The sequence below is a fragment of the Musca vetustissima genome, unplaced genomic scaffold, assembly GCF_032173495.1.
Source record: "Musca vetustissima isolate MV318-11 ecotype Yass unplaced genomic scaffold, APGP_CSIRO_Mvet_v1 utg2323, whole genome shotgun sequence".
Lineage (NCBI taxonomy): Eukaryota > Metazoa > Arthropoda > Insecta > Diptera > Muscidae > Musca > Musca vetustissima.
In genome coordinates this window covers 147284-172719 of record NW_026878725.1, presented here as the reverse complement: position 1 = coordinate 172719, position 25436 = coordinate 147284, and the positions used below count along the sequence as shown (strand labels likewise).

The window sequence follows — 25436 nt, the reverse complement described above, 5'->3', positions numbered from 1 at the left end:
TTCAAGGCGTTGTTTTTTATTTCAAGGATGATGTGGATTTTTTAAAGAATAAACGAGGCGTGGATTTTTTTTTAATATTTTAAAAAATTAAACGAGGTGCGGATTTTTTTTTTCAAGGAAAGAAACATTAGAAATATTTAAAATAGAGTGGATCGTGTAAAAAATTGAAGCGTAATTTTTTTGAAATATTATTTAGAAGACAAGGAGATCCCTCATTAGTCAGGTTCTTCAAGCCATTTTGATATCGCTTCATCTCGTGATCTCTTTAAGATTCTCTCGATAAAATAAGCTACCAAGCCCTAAGCCCTTATCTTCACAATTATTTTGTTTTATTTTATAAAAAAAAAAAAAAACTTGAAAGACCCTTTGGCTCACTCACCTTAATATGCCAGCATTTCCACTCGCTGTCGTATCGGGCGCTTGTGGAAATGTACGTGGCCTCGGCAATATGGTTTCAGTCTGTGTTGACCATGGCGAATCTTTCCAAACATGTGGATCACCAATGTGCAAGGGATTTAGGGGGCCACCGGTAACACCAGCCGATGAGGCGCCCTTGCCATCCGATTTCTCCCATAGTTTTTTGGCAGTGGATGTTGTGATCTGCAGAATGAAAAAGACAAGAAGAAGAAAATTAAATTTCAGGAAAATATTTAAAAAAAATCGAAGATTAAATTTAAATACTAAATTAAAATTGGTAATAAAAAACATTACATTATACCACGATTTGTGGTTGTTGTTGTATTTGATTATTAGTGGTGGTGGCAACAACAACTGAATTACTTGACATTTTCCAAGTTTCCGTTTTACTTTTAACCACGTTGTGTCATTTCCGCAATTTGAATAAAATTTCTTGCTCCACAGAAAATTTATTTAAGGTGAGGGGAGAGAAGGTAAATGGGAGAATAGGGAATTCAACAGGACATGTACAAATCAACGCTTTCCACAGACATACACACACACCTGGACTCAGTGTATGGTTCTATCCAATTCCATTGAAAGTTAATTCCATTCCCTTCTATGCTGCCTTACTTCTGCTACTGCTGTCATCAGTAAGTCAATCACCTCATTTAATCTGTTACTAAGGGAAGTGAAGGTGAAGAGTGGAAGAGCGATGAATGGAAAATGGATGAACAAGTGTGTGAGGGGCTGATAATGCCTAAATGACTCATTGCAAAAATTGCAGGTTGGTTGCTCATTTTCATTTTTCAGTCCAATCATTGCACACCCACAAAAAAGTTCTGACAGTAGGTTCAGCACTTGCTTCGGGAGACCATCATACTGGGCTAATGACATATTCTCCAGTTCAGATTTGTGAACAACAACAACAAGAAAAAGCGCAAAGGGGACGTTCTTCTTTTGTGATTTGATTTGGTTGCCATTTACACAACCGCCTGCCCGACCGACCATCCGTCATCCAGTCCCCCTGTCCACCTCTCATAATTCCAAATATATGTTGCGATGTATAGAAATCCGACTCGAAGTGTAGGCAAGAGTTATTTGCCGCCTGACCTAATTGCCAATAGTGCTACTACACTTCGGGAACACTACTGTGAATGGCTGATGAGGTGGAGGATGAATGATGATGACGATGTTGGATGGCAACAGAAACCCAAACATGTAGACAAGGAGTCAGGAAAGAAAAAAAAACGTGTTCAAGTATTTGGATCAGAATCTTTTGACAAAAACAAAATCATCATCGAGAAGAGCTATGAACTGTGGAGCAATGCAGCACAGCTGCAAGGCTGGAAGGGAAGCAAAGCATGCAACTCAGTCAGTTGTCAAGAAAGGAAATCACAAATTATCTAGAGGTTGGAGGGCAGAGCATTGGATTCGGAGTAGGACGATGACTAATTGGAGGAACAAACAAATGTATAGGAAAAGTAAAACTGGAACAGCAATTTTACTCGTTAAAGAATCGCAATGAAATTGGTAGATTTCTGTAAAGGATTGTTTAAGGACCAAACGAAGCGTGGATTTAAAATAAATATATATTTTGGGTGACGTAGGGGACGATAGATACCAAACAACGGATCTGATTGGCTTTAACATGGCGAAGCCCAGGCTTATCTTGGTCCCTCTTTTCATCATAATCATCCTATAGTAGTTAGCAGCACCAGATTCAAGCTTCACGATATACACAAGGCCACCTGGATTTCTCCTTATCAAGCAACGAGAAATCAAATTGACCCTGTTGTGATAGACGGAAGGCATTTGTCCAGTGTTTTAGACGTTCGATCGATACGAGGAGCGAATATCGATTCGGACCATTATTTTGTGGCAGCCAAGGTTCGCAGCCCCGCCTTAATGTAGCAGCAAAGTTGCGATCTAACACAACACGGAAACTCGACGTCGAAAAGCTGCAAACACAACAGGTAGCAGAGGCCTACACCGCTGAACTTACCCACCAGCTTGACGAAAGCACTTCTTGTCCCGATAATGGTACAGAAGCACAATGGCAATGAATTGCCCACTCCCTACAAACTGCAGCAAAAGCATCACTTGGGTACCAAAAACCACCATCAAGATATCCATGGTACGATCAGGAGTGTCGTAATGCCACAGCATATAGGGCAACCCTGCAAATAGTAGCCACAAGTAATGTGATGGAGAATTATCGGCAGAAAAGGAAAAGGATAAACAGAAAAAAGAACAAGAAAAACGTGAGCGTGAACGTGAGCAAATCGAGATGTACAGGAGTCAGAATGAAGTCCGAACATTTTACGAACGAGTAAAACACCAAACCGAAGGCTTTGGTGCAGGCACATCCTCTTGTAGAGATGAAGAAGGAAACCTGGTGACAGATACAGACAGCGTGCTGAGGATCTGAAAGGAGTATTTTGAAAAACTTCTGGTATCAAATAGTAGCGGTGAAGAGGATACCCTAGAACCAATAATAGATGACGGTATAGAGCAGGCACGGGCAGAGCATAAAAAATTCTGTTCTCACGCACTTGTCTTTGTGTGTGTGTCAATGGTTTTCCAATTGGTTCAGTTGAATGTGTGTGAGAGAATAGTGATACTTACTCTCGCGAGAGTGCACGCGTGCGGTGCTTCGCCCGACCAAGATGAGGTCAGAATAGCAATCATTCGGCTGAAGAATAATAAAGCAGCAGGTGCCGATGGGTTACAAGCCGAACTATTCAAGACTGGTGGTCAGATGCTGGCCAGGAGCATGCACCAGCTTATAAGTACAATCTGGAGGAATGCATGCCCAATGATTGGAATCTGAGCATCCTGTGTCCCGTGCATAAAAAAGGAGACAAGACGATATGTGCCAACTATAGAGGAATAAGTCTCCTTCCCATCGCACATAAAGTGATATCCAGCGTGCTGCGTAATGGACTGAAGCCAATGGTCAATGACATTATTGGACCATACCAATGCGGCTTCGGACCTGGCAAGTCCACCATTGACCAGATTTTCACTCCACGCCAAATCCTGGACAAAAAACACATCGACACATTCCACCTATTCGTCGACTATGAAGCCGCAGTATTCGACAGCCGTTCAGAGGCGTATAAAGCAATGTCTAGGTTTGGCATTCCTGCAAAATTAATTCGGCTATGCAGTGTAACTTTAACTGGTACAAGAACAGCAGTTAAAGTCGGAAAGGACCTCTCGGAGCCCTTAAATACCGAACGAGAATTCAGACAAGGTGACAGTTTTTCGTGTGACCTTTTTAAAATCCTTCTGGAAAAGGCCATACGAGAGGCAAAGGTGAATAGAAATGACACTCTGTACACCAAACAATACATGTTACTCGCCTACGCCGATGACATCGACATAATGGGTTCGAACATTGAGAACGGTAACAGCCACCTTTGAACAAATTGAGAAGGAGTCTGCCAAAGTGGCTGTGGCAGTAAACGGCGACAAGACCAAGCTGATACCGTATCAACGCGAAAGACGTCCAGTAGAATCGGACCAACTGTGGAACATGAGATCTACAGCTTCCAGGTAGTCAAAGATTTTATAAACCTTGGTACCGCCATAAATAAAACGAATGACATCAGTTTTGAAATTCGGAGAAGGATAGTGATGGCCAACCGATGCTACTATGGTCTGAGTAAGCAGTTTAGAAACAAGGCCACCTCCAGACGGACCAAACTCACACTTTACAAGACGCTGATACTACCCGTGCTATTATATGGATCAGAAGCATGGGTACTTGCGCAAGCAGATGAGGCAGCTCTTGGGGTGTTTGAGAGAAAAATTCTCCGAAAGATCTATGGGCCGATCTGCGTTGACGGTGAATAATGCCGTCGAATGAACCATGAACTGTACCAGCTATTCTCGGACATCGGCATTGTTAGATGTATTGAGCTGAAGCGACTACGTTGGCTAGGTCATGTTGTGAGAATGGATGAAGATGCCCCAGCCCAGTAAGCGAACCAGCTGATGGTTCACGCAGAAGGGGAAGGCCACGAATAAGATGGAAAGATCAAATCGAAGGCAACATTGTCGAATACGATCTTTCAAACTGAAAAAAAAACTGCGAAAAAGACCGATGCGCCTGGAAATCTTTTCTAAGCTCGGCTTATGGAACGAAAGTTCTGTCACAAGTCAGCTTAATAAGTAAGTAAATAATCCATGGCTATTGGAACCTTGAAACACTATTCTTCAAATAATCCGCGCCTATTGGGACCTTGAAAAAATATTCGTTATATAATCCACGCCTATTAGGACCTTGAAAAAATATTCATTAAAAAATCCATGCCTATTGGAACCTTGAAACACTATTCTTTAAATAATCCACGCCTATTGGGGACCTTGAAAAAATATTCTTTAAATAATCCACGCCTATTGGGGACCTTGAAAAAATATTCTTTATATAATCACGCCTATTGGGGACTTTGAAAAAATATTCTTTAAATAATCCACGCCTATTGGTACCTTGAAAAAATATTCTTTAAATAATCCACGCCTATTGGAACCTTGAAAAAATATTCATTAAAAAATCCATGCCTATTGGAACCTTGAAACACTATTCTTTAAATAATCCACGCCTATTGGGGACCTTGAAAAAATATTCTTTATAAAGGCGGGACCTTGAAAAAATATTCTTTTAATAATCCACGCCTTTTGAGATCTTCAAAAAAATATTCTTTAAAAAATCCACGCCTATTGTGACCTTGAAAACATATTCTTTAAATAATCTACGCCTATTGGGACCTTGAAAAAATATTCTTTAAATAATCCACGCCTGTTGGGACCTTGAAAAAATATTCTTTAAATAATCCACACCTAGATCCTTGGAAAAAAGTTTTCTGACTGTCCTCTGCTGATCTGTGGATTCTATTTATTATTTAATTTATGTTTTAATCGTTAACATTCCCCGGGCCATAATAATTATGCTTTTACAACAACAATAAACATTATTTATTTACAACTGATATTTACTATTTTATTGAACACGCATGTAAACGATTAACAAAACGAATAGCTCTGAGCAAAAAATAATAAAAAACAGAAAATCGACAACAGCCGAGTGCAATGACCAAAACTGTGTCAAGATTAGACAACCATTTAAAGGCAACATTGGGTCGATTAGTTAGAGACATATATGTCCGTCTCTGTGGCCGACTGGCTGTCTCTATCTGTCTATATGAGGAGGGTATACATCATCCTTGTAAATGCTGACGCCACCAACCCTCTCTGCCACCCCAACGACCTCTCTTCTCACCCCAAAATGGCTTAGTTGCCGTCGTTTATTGTTGTTGTTGGCTCATGCAAACGATATCGATTTTTTCGTTCGCAACTCAGTCAAAACATTTATGGCAAGAAAATATTGACTGGAAAATTAAACATGTTTTTGAACAAAAGCAACAACAACAACAATATTATTTAATTTTTATAGACATTTAGTGCAACATAACGATGTGAGCAAATCAAAAACATAAATCATTTTTATTTAAAAAAAAAATTTATTTTTAAAAATTAAAAAAAAATTGAAATTTGTGTTCAATGAGATTTTTAGATAAATTAGTCATATTGTTTAATCATGATGTTTAAGCTGCCTGTTGAACAGCAGTCATCGTAAAAGTCATATACAAAGCTAAAATCGGACCTCTAAATTGCATAGCCTTGACCCTAACCAAAGAAAAAATTCCATGGATCTAAGTCCATGTCTAGTCCATATGGTCCCTAATGTTCAGGCAATTTTTTTCATAAATTCCGTGGAAGTATTGACCATAACCTGAACTTAATATGAGAAGGATGAATGTTCATACTCTAAAGTATAATAATAATTGTTACCTAGAAATCCCAACAAATTGCTGTTGAAAATAATTGGTTGTGTCCAAAAGGCAAATGGCCTCATCAAGTTAGGTGACAAACGGACATAACAACAGGCAGGCAATGTGTTGAATTCCCATACACACAGAGTATCCTTGAAAGGGTCATTACTGAATTGCGTTTTTTTTTCTTGTTCGTTCGAAATTGTTATATACCTATCCTAGGGGGAAAGGGAGGGAGGTAGGCAGAGAGCAAAAAAAAAAATGAAACAAAAATGGTTGACAAATGTTTCAAATACACGCACACCAGTATGGTCACCTCTCGTGTATTTAGCCATGCTTGGCATGTGAGGAATTATTTCAGACATAGAAAAGGTCCTGTCAAGTCACTGCATGTAACAAAAATTCCATTACTAATTTTATGTTTTTATATATAAATATATTTTTGGAGAATTCATAAATTTCAACGTTAAAGTGATCACGACACGTGAGGTGTTTCGAAAAAATTTTATATATGGTCATGGCAAATAACAGGATAACATGTTGGTTTCATTTTTAATATTATTATGTTATTAATTATGGTCTACAATAAAAATGTCTAATTAGCATAGAAATTAAAGAGGCACGTGTGACTTAAATAATAAAAAATAATATAATAAAAAATATATATATAATATAATAAAAAAATACTAAATGTCCTTCCATTAAACTATGAATAGTTTTCAAGGACGAAAAGACCTCCAAGCATGGATTTTTTAAAGAATATTTTTTCAAGGTCCCAATAGGCGTGGATATTTTAAAGTATATTTTTTCAACTTCCCAACAGGCGTGGATTATTTAAAGAATATTCTTTCAAGGTCCCAATAGGCGTGGATTTTTTAAAGAATATTTTTTCAACTTCCCAATAGGCGTGGATTTTTTAAAGAATATTTTTTCAACTTCCCAATAGGCGTGGATTTTTTAAAGAATATTTTTTTAAGATCCCAATAGGCGTGGATTTTTTAAAGAATATTTTTTCAAGGTCCCAATAGGCGTGGATTTTTTAAAGAATATTTTTTTAAGATCCCAATAGGCGTGGATTTTTTAAAGAATATTTTTTCAAGGTCCCAATAGGCGTGGATTTTTTAAAGAATATTTTTTCAAGGTCCCAATAGGCGTGGATTTTTTAAAGAATATTTTTTTAAGATCCCAATAGGCGTGGATTTTTTAAAGAATATTTTTTCAAGGTCCCAATAGGCGTGGATTTTTTAAAGAATATTTTTTCAAGGTCCCAATAGGCGTGGATTTTTTAAAGAATATTTTTTTCAAGGTCTCAATAGGCGTGGATTTTTTAAAGAATATTTTTTCAAGGTCCCAATAGGCGTGGATTTTTTAAAGAATATTTTTTCATGGTCCCAATAGGCGTGGATTTTTTAAAGAATATTTTTTCAAAGTCCCAATAGGCGTGGATTTTTTAAAGAATATTTTTTCAAAGTCCCAATAGGCGTGGATTTTTTAAAGAATATTTTTTCAAGGTCCCAATAGGCGTGGATTTTTTAAAGAATATTTTTTCAAGGTCCCAATAGGCGTGGATTTTTTAAAGAATACTTTTTCAAGGTACATCTTTCAGTTTTACATGAAAAAATATTATGGCCCACATCAACGTAAATTTTTTCAAAGACATTTTTTCAAAAATCATAATAAGCGTAGATTTCAATAGAATACTTTTTGTTCAGTACCTCATTGAAAAGTATTTTTTAGCGAATACTTTCTTAAATGTCCCACTAAGCGTAGATTTTTAAACGATTTCTACCAAAAAGCCCACCCACAACAAAAAGGCATGGATTTTTTAAATGATATTTTAAGGAATACTTATTCAAAGATCCTTTGAAGGCCCACGAGCAAATAGTATGGATTTTTCTAACCTCCACCTCGAAATATTCATCAGAGATTCTCAAAATGAACAATATTCCCCATTATTCATTATTTTGGGGATCTGGACTTTTTTCAATAATCTCTTGAAATATATATTTATTTGTAAATCCTCTCTACCTAAATCTCTACAAGGACGACAAAATAATCCTTTTGGGCTATTTATGGTCAAAACCACCTCACCACTTGGCACTCAACTTGCTGTCAGGACGAATGTCATTGTCAAAGTACTTAAATCCAACCTTTTTAAATCTCAACACATCATCGTTGCGTTATCATCATCATTAAGACATTATAGTTATCCTCCTCCTCCTTTAGCCACAGTCCGGTTGATAGCAACAATTTGCAGCACTAACTGAATGAGCGAGTGCTTCTTCTTCCTCCTGGTTGTTGTGTGTAACATTTGCATGTCCAGTGACACATCACTTTATAGCCTCTATAAAAGTTAGACAGATATGTGAGGACAAACCATCATCGTCCTCGGTCGGTAGAGGTGATGGTGGTGTTGGCCAACATTGGACATTCATACCAGATAAGGGGAGTGTCACAATTGGAACTATAAATCCAAGTGTTGGGCGTAAGAGGGCCAGAGAGAATGGTTGGCTGTGTGCGATAGTTAAGAGGTCATAAAACTTTTGTTATTGTTGTGATAATGTGTCACGACGAACAATGTGACAGAGTTTTCTACCACTGGAAATTTGTGTGAGTGTGCGGAAGTTTTTTTTTTTTTTTTTTTTTGAACTGCTTCAAGAAATTCGAACGGAATATTTTATTGGGCAAAATTTTGTGGTAACGTTCGACCAGATATTTTTGAATAATTTACCATCGATGTTCTTGAAAATATTCAGAGGATTTTTGAAGAAATATATAAAACTAATCAGAACATCCAACCATGAGCTCGGCTTTTAATATACCTAATAATGGGGTATACCTTGAAATTTGGCAAGTACAGCCAATTTGGTTGAACAGCATAAATGAAATAACAAAAAAAAATACCAAAATTTGGGAGGTACCCTTATATGAAGGATAGAAATCCTACAAAGTGCACCAATATTGATAATTTTTCGTGGGGAGATTTTCCACAAAAGGAGAAACCAAAATTCCCAATTACAGCAATTCGAATGAAACTCTCAAAATAACGAATAAAGGAAGGTAACGTTATATGGAGACAACACCCCAAAACTTGGGCCAATATATAATTTTTTTGGTATGGAGATTTTTCACACATTGTACATTCAAAATATAAAAAATGGTTCAAAATACCGAATATTGGATGGTACTGTTATATGAGGGCTATACTACAACCTGGACCGATATATCCCATTTTCAGTACCAAACATTCTAGAAGCAATTACCATTACATTATATGTTCAAAATTTCCAATATCTATCTTAAATATTAGCAGCTCTATTGTGAAATGCACATAAAAATCGACGTTGGATTCTTAAAAAGTATTTTTTATGAATTTCAAAAAAATTCAGCAAGCGTCCTGCGTAATTTCAGACCTGGTGAAAATACTCATAAAACTTGTGGGGAAAGTACCAGAAAGAGTAGACCGATGAGTGCCATCATCAAACAATGATCTAGGATTGGTAAAAGCAATAGATTGTGCAAAGTTTGGTTCAATTCGAACATTCCATTAGCCTGATATTGGATTTATAAATACTGAAAATTTTGAACATCTGTGGGGGAGGTAGTAGAAGGAGTGGGTCCAATGGGTCCCATCATCCTACTTGATCTAGGCTAGGTAAATATAATAGGTTGTACAAAGTTTCGTTAAAATCGGATAGTCCGTTTTCATGTTATTATAAAATTAATTTTTAGCACAATTTTGACCATTTTGTGGGGGAGGTACCAGAAGAAGTGGACCGATCTTCGAACTTGAACTAAGTTTGGAAGAAATATTAAGATGTGCAAAGTTTGAATGAAATCGGTTGCTGCCTTCGAGAGTTATCGTGCGCACCAGCCCGACAGCGGGCGGACGGACGTGGCTAAATCGACTCAAAATTTTCAGAAACGGATTTAACGGTATCCTAACATATGTAGAATATATCTGAACCGATTTCAGTGAAACTTGCTAGAGACTAATTTATATTACATCAGTACGTTGTGTAAATCGGCTTAGCTATGGATCTTTTCACGAAGCTTAGCAACATCATTCTAGACCTAATTAATTACGCTGTGCCAAATTTCATGAAGATCGAAAGATATTTATGGACTTTGGCGAACCATTTACCTTAAATCGGGCGAAAATATACATGGGAGCTATATCTAAATCTGGACCGATTTCCAGGAAACTTAACACACATCATTTTAGACATAATTCATTACGCTATGCCAAATTTCGTGCAAATCGAACGATATGTAGGGACATTGGTGCACCATTTACATTAAATCGGACGACAATATATATTGGAGCTATATCTAAATCTGAACCGATTTTTCCCAATTTCAATAGGGTTCGTCCTTGGGCCAAATAAGTGATCTATGCCAAATTTCATCCAAATTGGATCATAAATGCGACCTGCACTTTGTTCACAAAAATACATAGACAGACAGACGGACGAACATGCATAAATCGACTTACAAACATATGCACAAAGACATAATACCCTGCACCACAGTGTGGTGAAGGGTATAAAAATTTGTCTGGGCTGACTAATTAAACAATTATTCTAATACTGGTTTTTTTTTTTAATATTTTTTTATAAATTTTACCAAGTGTGGATATTGTACAAATATTGTTTTTTTCTTAGTTTTATCAAAACTGAGTAACAAAAAATTCCATCCCTGTGGACTCTACGAAAAATTTAAAAAAAAATGGTCTGAACAAATCCGTGAAAAAAAAACTAAAAATAATGAACATTTGTAAATGAGTTCATGAGGATAAAAAAATAATTCAGAAGCGTGAATTATTTTTCAAAAAATCTTATTTAAAGGTCCTTAAGAATATATTTTGTATACATCCACGCTCTTGGGTCCTTGAAATAAATATTCCGTAAAAACTTCATCCTTGTTTCCTCTTCGAAAAATCCGAAAAAATGTATACAAAATAAAATAAACACTTCTTGGGGTTTGCGGACTCTTGACAAAATATTCTTTAAAATATCTTAGCTATAAGTATTATGGTGAAGGAATTGAAAATTGTCTAGGATCTCCAACCTTGACTCTGTTCATGAAATTGTGACAATGACGTTAACATTTCAAATCCGAAAAATATCATACACCATAAAATATATTGATAAGTTTCTTTAATAGCCAAAGTGTCGTTATGAGTAATACTCTCATGTATGTGTGCGTGTGTGTGTGTCAGCGCGTCCATGGGCCATAAGCCGGCCGGCAATTTTTTCTATTCATTTGCCACATTTTTTTACTAAGCTATTTAACCATATGTTGACTAAATGTTTATTTAGCCATATACATATTTATTGTGGCCTCCTGGCCATATGAGTTTTGAGACGCTTATTTTAGTAAACTCTCAAAAAGAAGTAGATACTCTTGTCCGCAAAACCCGCTCTTGACTTCCCTTCCCTCCTATGCCATTACAAATAAGCCGACTTAGTTTTATAAACGAAACATCCATACAATTCGTCTGTCGTTATTTTGGCCATTCTATTTTTTTTTTTTTTTTTGTGTTTCTTGTTACGCACGTTTTCGCATAGGCCTTTAGCGTGATTTTGACATTAAAAGTTTTGTGTTTGTTTTTGGTTTCGCGTTTGTCATTCATGTGCAAATTTTATGCGTGACGACCATTGTTTATTGTTTTACTAACTTTGTGTGTTTCGAGTCTTTGATTTTTTTTTTTTTTTTTTTTTTAAAAATTGAATATTTCAAGTTTTTATTTTTGGCCTGCCATCAGTTTGTTGTTGTTGTTTTCGAGACTATTTATTATCCAAAATTTTCAGTCACCACTTAAAACAAATAAATCTCCATCATTCTGTTGTCATCACTTTCGTTTTGCTTTAACTGTCTTCTGTCCGGCGAACTGTTCCAAAATGTTTGTTTTAGGCCCAATAAAGAATGGCCATAATGACTGGAGGTGTTGTTATTGTTTTTTTTTTTTAGAAAAAAAAAAATACCGGTATGTTGCTTCCTTGTTTTCGTGTGTGTGTGTGTATTTTTTAAAAAATTCTGATTTTTATGTAAAGTGAAAGTATGCCAAAATTTTTTTAACTTTATTATACAAATTAAATTAGGTCTCATTAAAATTAGGCCTCAACATTGAATTATTAATGCAAAGAATCGGAACATGTTGTACAACACCAGGGAACAAGAGAGTAATTCAACAAATATTTTTTCTGAATTTTTTAAGGTGTGGATTTATGAAAGAATATTTTTTCAAGGTCTATAGAAGGCGTGGTTTTCTAAAGAATATTTTTTCAAGGTCTATGGAAGGCGTGGTTTTCTAAAGAATATTTTTTCAAGGTCTACAGAAGGTGTGGATTTCTAAAGAATATTTTTTCAAAGTCTATAGAAGGCGTGCTTTTCAAAAGAATATTTTTTCAAGGTCTATAGAAGGCATGGTTTTCAAAAAAATATTTTTTCAAGGTCTACAGAAGGCGTGGATTTCTAAAGAATATTTTTTCAAGTTCTATAGAAGGCGTGGTTTTCAAAAGAATATTTTTTTAAAGGTCTATAGAAGGCATGGTTTTCTAAAGAATTTTTTTCAAGGTCTATAGAAGGCGTGCTTTTCTAAAGAATATTATTTCCAGGTCTATAGAAGGCGTGCTTTTGTAAAGAATATTTTTTCAAGGTCTGTAGAAGGCGTGGTTTTCTTAAGAATATTTTTCAAGGTCTATAGAAGGCGTGGTTTTCTAATGAATATGTTATCAACGTCTATAGAAGGCGTGGTTTTCTAAAGAATACGTTTTCAACGTCTATACAAGGCGTGCTTTTCTAAAGAATATTTTTTCAAGGTCTATAGAAGGCGTGGTTTTCTTAAGAATATTTTTCAAGGTCTATAGCCCACTCTCACCAAAAATAAATATTCACGAACCCGGTTAATTTGCCAAAAATTTGACTTATTAATATTGAAAAAAAAAATCAAAAACAATAACGAATTGTGGGCCTGGGAATGCGGAGGTTTTGCTTACAGTTTTCTTCGATCCGTAGCTTCGTCGTTTATCATGAGTTCTTGTCAAAGGATCGTTTCAGATTTTTTAAAATTACCTTTAAAACCCCATGACTATATATGTCTGATAGCGCATCAAAAAGAAAAGTTTTAGATAATCCTTTGAAAAAGTATTTGTATAAAATCAACCAATTTTCCGGTAAATATAGTTAGAAAGTATTCTAAGACTGTAGCTGTAATAATCCTTCACAAAATACGGATCTACTGATACTCTTTGTTTGAATTGTTTTCTCACTAGCTGCGATTTTGTATGTGTATCAAAATTGTTATGGGTATAACAGAGCGTATGAGTGTTGACATAAAGTATTCGACAAAATATCGTCGAATGTTAGAAGTAAGTAACATCTTGTCTCATTTAGTGTGTCATTTTGAATATTTGTCGCCCTGATTTTGTTGTCGAATCATAAGTATAACGTAGAAACCAAAGCCAATATTGTAGTCCCCCTTTATTTGATTTAACAACTAAGGAGATCCATTAAAGAACGACCGTTGTAGCTCTGATTAATATTTTTCCAATCGCTTTTCTAAAAATCCATGCTATGATAATACTTTAAAAATATTCTCAGAAATTATGTATGATGTTCTTAAACAATAATTTTATTTTATATATGAACTCATATAATTTGCCGGAGTACACTAGAGCGTATGAGCGTTGACAACAAATTTTGCATCATTTAGAGGAATCATCAGAGTAATCAATAACTTCTGATCACGTGAAATATGAGAACATATTCTTGATAATAATTTTGCAAGAAATTAGAGAAACTATAATACATATGAGACACTCACTTTACGGGCAAATTAACATTTTAAGGTCCTCAAAAAATATGAGAATGAAGTCAATTGTTGACCCAGAGAAGGGCAAATATCAGCAGAAACCAAATTAAATGTTTACGTGTTGAAACTTAATTTAATTTGAGGCCCAAGAAAAGCGCAATGCTGTCATTATCCTAATAAAAAGTGTTGTTGACTTGTTTAAGGTCATTATGCGAACTTTAAATTTTGCTTGTTCCTCAATTTCTTATTCTTCGAAAGGAAATAAAAATGTTGTAAATAGAATCGTAAAATAATCTAAGAATCGAAAAGAAAGAAAATTTTTTACAACTTTTTATCCATTGTTTGAGTAATCCATTTTGGGAGGTAAGGAAGGTAATGACATATGTGTTAGAGAATTTGTATAAAGGATAAATAATTCCAAATTTAACTATGTAGAAATGTTAGAATGTTCAATGAAAATTTCAAAATATTAAGATTGAAACGGCTGCCGCTTCGTTTGCTACACACCGCTGTTTGATATAATTTATTTTACGGCGAACCGTGGAGCGTATGATTATTGACACAACGTATACGCCATTGAAATCTATCGAGTATTACGACTGGATTTCATGACTATTACGACTGAATTTCATGAAGTCTTCCGTGGGTTGTTCTATTGGAAATGCTATTAGGTTTTCTTAATACTCACAATTAGGTCTTAAGTCCAAATTTTATATGTAAATAACATTTGATTTTCTATTAAAATAGCTTCTATAAAATACCTTTAAGACGATCTCTTGACATTCTATAGTACGACCTTCCTATTAATACATCTTTATGTCCGATTTTTTTAAATATTTTTGAATGGAAGAAAAATGACCTACAATTTTGACGGTTTATTTACAAAACAAAACTGCGGTTCAATATAATTTTTTTAAGGTGAACCGTAGAGTGTGTTATTATCGAGACACTTTATCCGCCATTTAATTCAATCGACGGTTAAGAATAGATTTTAATCGCTATAATTGTAAGAATTTCTTCAGATTTGTTTATTTGTCCTTTTATGCGACCCTAGGGTTTTATTAAGATCCCTAAAGATGTCGAACCCTAGAGCGTATGATTATCGACACAACGTATACGCCGTTGAACTCAGCCGACTGTTAAATTGGGATTTAACACGGTATAATTGTATATGCAGTCCTCGTTGATGTTTAGTCGAAGACTGTGTTTTTTTAAATCAGTGGATTTTATTTAGTCTATTCTATTGGAAGACCTTTCCATTGAGATATACTTGGGGTCCGATTTTTTTTTTCTTTCAAAAATATTTTACCAGCGCCAATTTCTATTAACGTAGACACTGTTGAGGTGAACATTTTAAAAGTTGAATGAAAATTTCAAAATATGATAATTGAAACGTCGTTTTAATATAATTTATATTGCAGTGAACCACAGAGCGTATGATTATCAGCACAACGTATGCGAATAACGTACAGAATAAGATTTTAATCGCTAAAACTCTAAGAATTTGTTTATGAGTTCATAGATTGTGGCTATTTTTTAAGAGCACTGGATTTTATCTCATAAGCGTAGATTTATATAGAATAATGTTTCAAGGTCCAATAAGTTTAGGTTTTAAGGTCCCAATAAGCGTGATTTTTTTTAAATAATAATTTATATAAAGCCACAATAAGTGTTAAGTATTTAAAGCATATATCTTAATGGCCCAGTAAGCATAAATTTTTAGGAATATTTTTCCAGGTCTCAATATTTTTTCAAAGTCCCAATAAGCGTGGAATTTTTTGTTAATATTTTATATAGGGTCACAAGGAATGTTGGGTATATTAAGAATATTTTTCCAAATCCCAATAAGTGTTTTTTTAAATATTTTTTCAAAGCCCTAAAAAGCGTGAATTTTTAATGAATATTTTTTCAAGGTTCCAAAAAACGTAAATTTTTTTAAAGAATATTTTTGAATGTCCCAATAAGCGTAGATTTTTAAAAGATTTGTTTTTCCAAGGTCCTAAAAGGCGCGGATATTTAAAGAATATTTTTTCAAGAAAAAACTATTTTAGATTTCCCCTGTCGCCCACTGTCCCATTTCCCAATTTTTCCAGAAAGGGAAATGTTATTACCAAAGAACAAAAACAACAAAACGAAGAGTACAAAGACCTTTTCATTTCAACCCAGAAAGAACAATCGACAAAGCAGTGAAGCAAGAAATTATCCAGACAAACCAACAACAACCAACATTCCGCCATTCATTTATTTATTGGTTGGTCGGAGTGGTGGGTTGGCGGATTGCAAGGGAAGATAGAATAGCGTAATGGCTTAAATGTCCCTAACGTTTGACTGACTTTCTGTCCGTCTATTTGTCTGTCTGTTCATCCGTCCAATTCAGATGTCTGTCGTATTAACGTCAGTTGCGAAGCCAAGAGTTCGACATAATTTTCAAATACAACCCGGATAGAAGAATATGACAGTGTGTGTGTATGTAACCCTACGTGTAGGTTCTTCTTACCAAAAAACTCAACTTGTTCTAGGTACTTTCATGTTGCAGGGTACTTAAGAAGTACGAAAGAATGGAAACAAGAAAGCAAAAATAACAACAACAAAATATGGTACTTTCAAGTGGTTACTCCTCTTCTTCTCAGCAATATGACAGTTGGAGTCGTCATCGTCGAGTATGTCGGTTGCGACGATGTATGTAGGAATATTTTTGTTGTTGTTGTTCTTTTTTGGCCAAAATAGGAAGAACCCATAAAAGGCAACTAACAGCAGCAACAACAACAACAGAAAAATACTTAACAGAATACCAAATGAAAACAAATGGCAAACGACGTAATTGGAAAAAATTCTGCTTCTCCGACCAGAAGAAGAAGTCGGTCGGTCGGAGCGGACAGAAGAATGGAAACAAATTAAAGTCAAGCCATAATCCATAATGAAAAAAGTGACTTTTTAAATGCCTGATTGTTGTTGTTTTTGTTTCAATAAAGACAACATGACAACAACAACAATGTGAAGACGATTAAGACAAGTTAAAATAACATAAAGCGACGGACGAATAAAAAGTTCGATAGACCCTCAAAGAAACAAAAATAACAAAAACCGAAAATGGAGAAGAAGTTAAGAAAATCTGATAACAAGTTTTGGTTAATAGGCTGGAAATTAAAGTGTCAATTGTGACGATGAAATGAGATTGTTATTGTCATAGACAATAATGAAGTTTTATGTTAAGACCTCCAAAAATTGGGCAGACAATAGGAAATAATTGGAAAAGTGTTAAGGAAACAATTTAGGGAAAATAAAGGGTGATCGAAATTAAACATTAAAAATCTACTTCTTTGGATTTCATACAAAAATATTTTTTTAAAAAAAATCCAAGCCTGTGGAATCTGTTAAAAAAATATTTTTTTTTTTAAATCCACGCCTGTGGAATCTGTTAAAAAAATATTTTTTTTTAAATTCCACGCCTGTGGATTCTGTTAAAAAAATATTTTTTTTTAAAATCCACGCCTGTGGATTCTGTTAAAAAATATTTTTTTAAAATCCACGCCTGTGGATTCTGTTAAAAAAATATTTTTTTAAAAAATCCACGACTGTGGATTCTCTTAAAAAATATTTTTTTTTAAATCCACGCCTGTGGATTCTGTTAAAAAAATATTTTTTTTAAAATCCACGCCTGTGGATTCTGTTAAAAAAATATTTTTTTAAAATCCACGCCTGTGGATTCTATTAAAAAATATTTTTTTTTACTTCTCGCCTGTGGATTTTTTTTTAATCGACGCTTATATTAAACCATTCTCTGGACATCTTTGCGTATACGTTGTGCCGCTAATCATACGCAGGGATGTCCATTGTAAAAATATCAATTTGTAAATGACCTTTTATATCCTTTTTAATACATCATCAAACTGTAAACGATGTTCGAATCGTTGATTAATTTATCTCTGAATGTCATCTTCAATAAACGTAGAAAACCTTAAGTACCTGTTAAGGGTACTGCTACTTCATTTTACCATCTTGCATTTTAGGAAAACATCGAACATAGTCATCATTTTTTATTAAGGTGTTAATTATTTTTCTTTGCAATGCTTTAATTTTCTGTTGATAGAAGAACGACAGGGTAAAACATATATTTTCGAAAACCCACCAAATCTTAACATCCAAAAAACATCATCTACTAAACCCATTGTTGACACTTTGGCGTATACGTTGTGTCGCTAATCATACGCAGTGATGTCCTCCATAAAATAAAATTTGGGTTTTGTAAAGAAACTCCTTTTTGTTGAAATCTTGAATATTTTCCAAATTTTCATGTCCTTCATTAACTGTATCTATAAAAATTAGTTAGGATATAATTTTAAAGGCTTAAGTGCCTGTTTTGGGTCACTTTAGAAATCGTCGAACACAGTCTATATTTTATCTCTCCGGTGTTGATTGTTTTTCTTTAGGCACAATAAATTTTCTTCTTCGATAGAAGAACAAGGAAAATAAAACCTTTTTAGACCTAATATAAGTTGATAAAATTCTTTTAATAGTAAATCCTTTGTTGGTACCTTGATGTATACGTTATGTCGCTAATCATACGCAGTGATGTCCTCCATAAAATAAAAATCAGGTTTTGTAAGGAAATTTACATTTATTTTTAAATAGATCTTTAATATTTTCCGAAATTTCAATTCCTTTATTTGCTGTATCTACAAAAATCAGTTACGATTTAATTAGAGAGGCTTAGTGTCTGTTTCGAGTAACTTGGTTTCTTCTTATGCTCCATTTTTGTCTTATAGTCAATATTTATCTTCCAGTTGTTGATTGTTTTTCGTTTTCTATTAGCAACTTTTAATTTTCTGCTTCGACAGAAGGAAAAAATTGAGGAAAATAAAATATTTGAGGTGTACACAGTGCACGTTTTATTTGGATAATGACAGACTGTGTATTTTTTGTGGAACGGCAAAAATTAGGTTTTAGCACGTAAGTATTTAATTAGGCTGCTACTAAGTTTCCCTCACGCCCCGAAAGCAAACAGCTGAGATAGCAGCAAAATTCAGTTTGGACTTCCAAATATATTTGTACGTAACCATAATAATAATTTTCTCCACTGTAGACTCACATTGCCTAAGAAAAAATGTTTACAATTATGAAAAGGATATGGAAAAGTATGTCAACCATTAGAATCCTCCTTAAAATTGCTTTTTTCTGCTCAATTTCCAATTTATATATCAAAATAAACGTGTTAATTTTCCATAAAACAATGAAGAAAGTCATTAAATCAGTTAAATTATAGATATGGTATTATTAATTAGTTGGCCATATTGTCGTATACGTTATGTCGATACTTATACGCTCTATGAGACCAGAAATAATGAAATCGTGAGAAAGCCATGAAAATTATTATTTCAGAGACTTTTTTTTAGTATTGGAAGATCTTTTAAGGCACATTTTTGAAGAGAACATATTTGAAGGTCTATTGAAACGTAAGTATTTAATTTGGCTGCCACTAAGTTTTCCTCATGCCCCGAAAGCAAACAGCAGCTGAATTCAGTATGGTCTTCAAAATCCCTTTGTACGTAAACTTAATAATACTTTAGTTCACTGTAGCCTCAAATTGGCTAAGAAAAAATGTTTACAATTATGAAAAAAGCGTGGAAAAGTATGTCAACCATTAGAATCCTCCTTAAAATTGTTTTCTGCTCAATCTTTAATATAATTATCAAAATAAAGGTGTTAATTTTCCATAAAACAATTCAAAAGAAATTGTTGATGACTTTCTTAATCAGTTAAATTATAGATATTGTATTATTACTTCGTTTGGGCATATTGTCGTATACGTTGTGTCGATACTTATACGCTCTGGGAGACCAGAAATAATAAAATCGTAAGAAAGCCATGAAAATGATTATTTCAGATACTTTTTAAACAGAGGATTTTTTAAGACAGATTTTTTAAGAGAAAATATTTTAAGGTGTATCGAAACTTGTATTGTGGATTTAGAATGTTTTTTCAAGCACCACATGTTTTTTGGTGGTGTTGATTTCTATAGAATTGTTCATGGATGAAGAACAAAATTTTTCCAATAAAAATAATTTTTTTGTGATGATGGAATTATGGAATATAGCTTTGAGATTCCATATCTGGCATTGCCACATTTTATTTTCGATCTTTAAAGAAAACTGCTGTTGTGTTTTTGAAATACAAAAACCAACCCAATTGCCAACTATGGTCAATGACTATTTCCATAAAATCCAAATGGAATGCAAGAAATCATGTCAAGCGGAAAATTGTTTTATTTCTCTATGGCATTGTGACGGTGTTAAAATAAAACCCCCTGAGGAATAGGCAACAATCCCCAACAATCAAATATGAAATGGCAGTCAGTCCAATATTGTAACCAATTATGATGTGCACCCTCTCGTCATAAAAAATAATCTATCTATATATGAAAAAAATTGCAAACAATTGAAAACGGAAAATATATATTCTAATTTAGACACATACATTTTTCATTGCAACTAGAAACAATGTTGTAAACCAAAGTCCTCTTTTTAGGAGGGGGGCATTTGAAACAAATGATGGAAAAATAAATACACTTGGAAAAAAAGGTGAAATCCAGTTGAAAATAAACGAGAATTTAAACTTGGAGAGCAAATCAACATGAAGAAGTAGGGATTTTTGTAAATAGAACCGCAGAATGATAAAGACCTCTTTCAAAGAAAGAATAATATCTGCAGATCTTCCATAGGATATAGAATACCTGCAGCTCTGCTATACGTAGAATACTGCCTCCAGCTTTCCTATAAAATAACATGCATCTCCCCTGCAGGAAGAAGAATACCTCCTGATCTTCCATGGGAAGAAGAATACCTGCAGCTCTTCCATAGGATCTCGATTTTAAGTAGATTACACTTAGTGGACTTCTTGGCGTATACGTTGTGTCGATAATCATACGCATTGTTTTACTCCGTAAATTAATATTTGGAATTTCCATATATTTTTTAATACCTCTTCAATGGAATCTTCAAGTAGTTCATTCGATTTATCAACAAAAGTTGGATACGATTTAATTAGAAAGACATACGTTTCTGTAGGAAAATTTTGATCAGAATTGGTATAAATAGGTCATGCAAACATACACTGAGAAAATATATACTTTTAACTAGGAGACAAAATCTAATATGTTCTGTAGAGAGGTTTTGAACGTAGAACCGCAAATAACTTATATTTTTATTTTTTAACAGAACGGCCTTTCGAATCTTTGGAGTATACGTTGTGTCGATAATTATACGCTCCAATACTCCCAATGAAAATATATAAAATAATAAAAATATTTTTTTTAAAAATTCACGCTTACGAATTTTATAAAAATTAATAAAAAATAATCCACGCTTGTGAATTTTTTAAAAAAAAATCACTCTTGTGAATTTAAAAAAACACACTTATGAATTTTTTTAAAGAATTCCCGCTTTTGAAAATTATAAAAATATTTTTTAAAAAATCCGAACACACAAATTTAAAAAAAAACATATTTTTTAAAAAATCTAGGCTTAAGACTTTTATAAAAAATATTTTTTACAAAATCATCTTAAATCCACACCTATTTTTTAAATAATCCAGGCTTATCATAGGCTCAAAAAAATTCAACAAATCCGCCAGACCTAAAAAGATTAAATAGAAGTTGAAAATCATTCACTTTAGGTAAACCCGTATGTTGACATCTTGGCGCATACGTTGTGTCGCAAATCATACGCAGTGATGTCCTCTGTAAAATAAAATTCGGGTTTTGTAAAGAAACTTCTATTAACTTTCAAACAAATCTTTCATATTTGAGGATCTGAGAAACCTTAAAAACATATATTTTTTAAACATCTACGCATAGAAAAAACCTTAAACATTTTACTCCTTGGGAAGAATATAAAAATGTTTCAAAAAAACCCTTGCTTGTCTAAGTTTTTAAAAAAATATAATTTTCCAAAACTCAAACCGATCTAAAAGGTCTAAAATAATATGAAAAACATTTTCTTATAGTAAATCGACTGTTGACATCACGGCGTATACGTTGTGCCACCAATCATACGCAGTGATGTCCTACGTTAAATGCAATTCCGGCTTTGTAATGAAACTACAACTTTTGGAATAAATCTTTAATACTTTCAGAATTTTGAAGTCGTTACAATTTAATTAGAAGTTTGCTGCGATTTTATTTGAAAGCTTAAGTGCTTGTTTCAGGTCACTTCGTTTCTTCTTCTGCTCCTTTGGAATTGTTTTGGAAAACACACTCAATATTTCACTTACAGTTGTGGCTTGTTTTACGTTTTCCTTCGACGACTTCTGATGAAGAAAAAGTGGGGGGGAAATAAAATATGTGAAGTGTACACAGCACGTTTTATAAGGATAATAACATATTGTGCTTTTTTGGAACGCCCAAAATTACGTTTTAGCACGTTAGTATTTAATTTGGCTGCTACTATGTGTTCTTCGTACCCCGAAAGCAAACAGCTGAGACAGCAGCTGAATTCCGTTTGGATTTCAAATTGTATGGAACCTTAATAATAATTATTTCCACTGTAGGCTAACATTGTCTAAGAAAAATATTATGAGAAGGGCATAGAAAAAGTATGTCAGCTATTAGAATACCCCTTGATTTTTTCTGTACAAATTTCAGACTATAAAATTAAAAAAATATCAGAAATGAAACGTGTTAATTTTCTATAAATCTATTCAAATGGAATTTTGGATAAATAACTTTATCAAAAAAATTATGTATATTGTATTAGATATTAATTATAGATATTCGATGGGCATGTTGTCGTATACGTTGTGTCGATATGCATACGCTCTGGCATACAAGAAATAAAAAATCCTCTAAATTCAGGGACATTTTTAGATTTCTTGTTCACGAAAATATTATCTATTAAATCTTTTTTTAGGAAAAAAGAACTAAAGGTCTACCTAACATTAGTCTTATAATAGTTCCTACAAAATATACGTATACGTTGTGTCGATACGTATTCGCTCTGATATACAAGAATTAATAAAATCCTAAAAAAACGCAAATGATTCTCTCAGGGCCTTTTTTAGACTTCTTGTTAATGAAAAAATGATATAAATATGTTTATTAATAATCCACTCTTATGAAGATACCGTTCAAAATTGGTTTTTAATTAGACAAATTATAGTTATTGTATTATTAATTTGGTGGACATGTTGACAAGAAATAAAAAAATGCATGACAGCTATGTAAATAATTCTACGAGAGTCTTTTTAAGGTTTTTGAGTAACAGATTATTTTTTAAGGCGTTTGTTAAGGGAAAATAATTTAAGCGATATCTAAAATTAGGCGTGGATTTTAAAGAATTTTCTCAAGACCCTATAAAAATATGATTACAAATGTAATTTTTTTTTAAATATCCACGCTTATGATGGATCTAAAACACCTTAATGAAACAAATTATAGATATTGTATTATTAATTCGATGGACATGTTGCCGTATGCTTTGTGTCGATACGTATACGCTCCGGTATACAAGAAATAATAAAATCTTATGAAAGCTATGTAAATTATTCTTTGAGAGATTTTTTAAGGTTTTTAGGTACAGATAATTTTTAATGCTGATTTTTTAGGAGAAAATAACTTCAGAGCAATCTAAAATTAGACACGGATTGTTGAAATAATTTCTCAGGACCCTACAGAAATTTATTATTAATAATTATTAATTTTATAATATATTTAATAATAAATATTTTTTTTAATATCCACCTTTTGGTAGACCTTAAAAATATATATTTTTTAAATTACCAAGCTTATGATTGATCTTAGAAATATTTTTTTAAAGACACGCTATATATATTTTTAGTTTCAAATCCAGGCTTATGATATAAAAAATATTTTATTAAATAATACAGACAGATAAAGAAAGTTCAAAAAATAGATTTTTATTCAGCCAAATTGTAGATAATCCGTTATTATAAATTCGGCCATACTGTCGTATACATTGTGTCGATACGTATACACCCAAGTATACTAGAAATAATAAAAACGCAACAAAATCTACGCTTATGATAATAGATGTGATTCTTTCAGGTCCTTTTAATAAGTTACTTGTTTTTCTTTTGGGAGCTTTTGAGAGCAAATAATTCAATGGCTATCAAAACACTAAGTATTTTTTTTTGTAGACCTTCAAAATACTTCTTAACATACACACGCCTCATGATGGATCCCAAAAATAACTTTTTTGAGTTTTTTTATTTTCACTCTTGTGCGGAAAACTTTTAATATTTTTCCAAATAATTGTTTTAATGAGCCAAATTATAGATAATTTGTTATTAATTAATTCGGCCATGCTGTCATATACGTTGTGTCGATACGTATACGCTCTAGTATACAAGTAATAATAAAAACGTAAGCCATGAAAGCAAATGAATTCAGGGCCTTTTTAGCCTTTTTATGAACATTTTTTTTAAGAACAAATAAAACACTGAGTAATTTTTAAAAGAGCCCAGGTTATTATAGGCCTTTGTAAAATATAAGTGAAGAATCGCCCTGTTGTTTCACAACCCATATACTACTTTTTAGTTTTAGTACTAGGTTACTAATATTCTCTCAAGAGAGGCTTCATACTTATGATTTGGATATCATTGTATTACTTCACATTAAAATTTCATATAGTAAAGATCATATTATTCTCTATAACTCACGAGTCTTTTATTCCTAAATCTAACTGACTGCTAACAGCCTTCAAAATACTTCACGCTCATGATAAATCTTAAAAAATATATAATTTTTGTGTGTTTTTTTACATACACGGTTGTGAGGAAAACGTTGAATATTTTTTCCAAATAATATGAAGATTAAAGATATTATATATTTAATCAATAAAATTATAGCTGATTTGCTATTATTAATTCGGTGGGCATGTTGTATACATTGTGTCGATACGTATACGCTCTGGTGTAAAAGAAGTAATTAAATCGTATGGAAGTCATGCGCAAATGATTCTTTCATGGACTTTTTAAGGTTTCTTGTTCAGGAACAGATGATCTGTTAAGGCGACTTTTTAACAGAGAATAATTTACGAGTTAGCTAAAATTTTGCGTGAATTTTTTGCATAATTTCTAGTTTCAAAAACAAAACTTTAAAGTTTGTTTTAAAAAATTATGAATTTTTTTGATATTTTAAAAATTATTTTTTGATTGAAATTAAGTTTTAATAATTTTTTATAATTATTTGATAATTTTTTTTTTAATTATTTTTGTTTTCTTTATTAAAAATTTCATCCATAATTACCATTTCCTGCGTTGACAACACCATCTCATCGCCATTGCGCGAATCGAACATAAATTCATGAAGAAATTTCATCATGTGGATAATACTATATTATTTTGTTTTTAACTATTATTTCGTAGATTTA

At 33.1% G+C, this 25436-nt stretch overlaps 1 protein-coding gene across 1 annotated transcript in view; it reads right to left on the bottom strand.

Annotated features, from left to right (window-relative positions):
* The window catches only part of LOC133323488 (maternal protein pumilio-like), a 91541-nt gene that overhangs the window by 29994 nt on the left and 36111 nt on the right, over positions 1-25436 (bottom strand). Inside the window, exon 3 of the mRNA XM_061532410.1 lies at positions 380-600. Within this exon, the coding sequence (XP_061388394.1) occupies positions 380-600 (221 nt within the window). The remainder of the gene's footprint in view (positions 1-379; positions 601-25436) is intronic.